This window comes from Mytilus edulis, chromosome 9, assembly GCF_963676685.1.
Source record: "Mytilus edulis chromosome 9, xbMytEdul2.2, whole genome shotgun sequence".
Classification (NCBI taxonomy): Eukaryota; Metazoa; Mollusca; class Bivalvia; order Mytilida; family Mytilidae; genus Mytilus; species Mytilus edulis.
The window spans coordinates 70,695,070-70,698,404 of NC_092352.1; the positions used below are offsets into that span (position 1 = coordinate 70,695,070).

Genomic DNA, 3,335 nt, shown 5'->3' on the forward strand with positions numbered 1-3,335 from the left:
AACCTCTCACTTGTATGATAGTCGTAAAAATTTCCATTATATTGACAATAATGTGTAAAATAAACAGAGAACTACTAGGTAAAAGTGTCGAAAAATAGGGGAACAGAAGTCAACATTGTGTCACTATTAAAAACGAATATGTCATCAAAGAAAAACGAGATTGGCTCTTAATAAACAGAGAGTAATGTTATAGAATCATTTCTTGTGTAAATTGTCATTTTACTTCAGAGGGTAAATCTAGCTAAAGGTAGATACCTCTTTACATCATTATTGCTTTTATATTTGTCAGTTTCATCAATGATTTTTTAGCACCATTTGCAACACAGAAATGAAAAACCTGTGTTACTAAGGTGTTTAGCATATGTTCATGAAAATATTTGACACAGACGTGCTAGGGATTCAAAGAGTTAGGTCCCTTGTTCTTGAAAACAGTTAACATGCAGCAGGCGCGTAGCAACCCGTACGCAAAAAACGGAGTTGCGTACACATCGAAAATTTCACAAAAATAAAAATATGGTAAATCTAGTAAGAATAAAACTAAAGTAATGAAGTTAATAATTTTTTTTTGCAAATATGTTAATGATCACTTTGTAGCTATATTCCATTCCGAAAACTAGTCTTCTCTTTCATTTACGAAACCAGCATTGTAATTCTGCTGCTGATGCAAACAATTTAAAATGGCTGAGTCCTCCGGGTGTCAAAACACAATTGTCGCGTCTTCTATGCCTCCTTACCCTGACATCTTTTTAGAAGATTCCAAAATAGCTGATGAAATAAAATGTGACATTCTTAAGAGACCATGGACATCAATTCATTCTTATGAATTTCCTGTGAGGTATGTATAAGTCTTAAACAGTCAATGGTTTACTTTTTTGAATTGTTATCTGGATGGAGAGTTGTCTCATTGGCACTCACACCACATGTTCCTATATCTATTAAACAGTCAAGTCCAACACAAGTTTAACGGGGTGGTAAAGATTAATTTCCGTGCAACTTTTTTTTTCATTTGACGTTCAACGTGTTTTCACGTTTTTTTTTTATTTTAGTGCAAGACGGGTGCCTCTTTCGTTCAACAAGTTACATGTTCCCAATTTTAAATAAAAGTGCGTATTTTCCATGCATTCAGTTTTAAAGGGTTTTTTTCCGTAACCCTAATTTGAATAAAAAAAACTTTGTTTCGCGAAGTACTGATCCACATGCATCCAATCCCCACCCTTTACCACCATTTTTAACCTTTACTAACTAGACCATTTTTAGAATTTTATCTTAAATTTGATTTAATATTGTTGAAGAGAAAAAATGATTTGATTTTGTTATGCCCTATCCACGATAATCGATGGTCATTGTGCTTTTTGGTCTGTTCATCCGTCTGTCGGTCCCGTCTGTGTGTTGGTCCGTCCGTCGCCGAACAGGAATAATTCTTTGGTCACTCAGGGTGACGTTGTAGTCCAATAATCTTGAGACTTAGTACATGTGCCTTATAAGAGGGTTCATCTAAATTGTATGCTTAATGAGGGGTTTTAAATTATCCCTTTGGAGGACTATTTCTTTTGAAATAAAATTTGCATAAAATACAGAGAAGATTGATATTTATTCCAGAGTGATTTCGAATTCTACTAGAAGAGCAAAGGCTAAATGGTTTCTGGAGCACACGTGGATGAAATATTCAAAAACCACGGATAGTGTCTACTGTGCACCATGTAGGTTCTTTGGTCCAAAAAGTGGAACGTCGAAGGAGAAGACTTTCGGAGTCAATCATGTTACCGACTGGAGCAACATAAGAAAACTTATACAGCGTCACATAACAATGAAAAGTCACGAAACTTCTTTGTCAGCTGCAGATGACTTTCTCGATGTTATGGAAGGTAAACCTAAGAGTGTTACTCGACAGATCTCAAGCCATTATGATAAAATTGTTACCAGGAATCGTCCAATTTTTGAAATAATCATAGAAACAATCATATTTTGTGGTCAACAAAATATTGCCTTACGTGGACACGAGGAAGATAAGGGCAATTTTATGACTCTACTGCAGTATAGAAGCAAGGACAATGACCTCCTACGGGAACACTTGGTATCACACAAGCTTGAGAATATTCAGTCAACTAATAAAACAACTTATCTTTCTCCAGAAATACAAAATGAAATAATTGAGATATGTGGGGAAATTATTAGTGATGATATAGTCAAAACTTGCAATGCAGCCCCATGTTTTGGATTTATGGCAGACGAGGCTACAGACGTTGACACGATAGAACAGATGGCGCTATGTCTGCGTTTTTATGATCCGAGCGAATTACGAATTCGAGAAGAGCTTATTGGTTTTGCAGAATGTAAAGCAACCACAGGAGAGTCTCTGACAGAGTCTTTTCTAGAGAACCTTAGAGCTAAAGGTGTTATTAAAAATAAAATGCGTGGTCAGGGCTATGACGGTGCTGCCAATATGGCCGGAAAATACAGAGGCGTACAGGCAAGAATTAAAGAAGTGGTACCTGGAGCAGTCTATACTCATTGTAAAGCACACAATCTTAATCTTTCAATCATTCACGCTTGTAAGGAGCCGTTAATCAGGAACGTGATGAATACCCTTCAGGAAATAGCATTCATGTTTGACTACTCCGCTAAGAAGCTTGGCATTTTCAAGAAGCATCTTGCTAATGACAACACTTCAAAAGACAATATTGAAGGACGCCAAAAGCTGAAAACGCTGTGTGAAACACGCTGGGCTGCAAGATCAGAAGCCCTTTTCACGTTCAAATCCGCCTTTTCAACAGCACATGCAGCTTTGGGAGAATTATCTTTACAACATGGTGATTCAAAGGCAGGTCCATATCAAGCTTCTATCGAAAAGTTTGACTTTATATTTACCCTTGTTGCTTCAGAACATGTTTTATCAGAACTTGTTGCATTGTTATGTCTCTTACAGAAAAAAAAATGTGACCTCTTTGTTGCTGCTGACGAATCCAAGGTTGTTGTCATGCAGCTAAATGACGAGAGAAACGACCCAGAAGTTTGGAACTCCTTGTAAGATTCTCCAGTTGAACTTGCCGCAACTGTCAATAATGATCCGTCAATGCCCAGAAACCGTGGAGCCCAACGTAATAGACCCAATGCACCAGCGCAAACCCCTTCTGAATACTGGAAACTGAACATGTATCTACCTTTCGTCATTCATTTGATAGAAGAGTTGAATACAAGACTTCTGACAGCAGAGCCGCGTTATGTCGCACAAAAGTTAATCCCCAAAAACATTGACCAACTTACTTAAGCTGTTGGGGACATAATCTTTAATGAATATGCAGATGATGCCCATGTTACAAAAGACAAATTTCGAT

The 3,335-nt window shown here is 37.2% G+C and overlaps 1 protein-coding gene across 1 annotated transcript; it reads left to right on the forward strand.

Moving 5' to 3' along the window:
• The first annotated feature begins 677 nt into the window (after positions 1 to 677).
• LOC139490141 (zinc finger MYM-type protein 1-like) lies at positions 678 to 3,028 on the forward strand. Its single transcript, XM_071276991.1, has 2 exons — positions 678 to 835; positions 1,600 to 3,028. Exons 1-2 carry the CDS (start codon positions 678 to 680, stop codon positions 3,026 to 3,028), a joined length of 1,587 nt encoding a protein of 528 aa, XP_071133092.1.
• Positions 3,029 to 3,335: the final 307 nt, after the last annotated feature.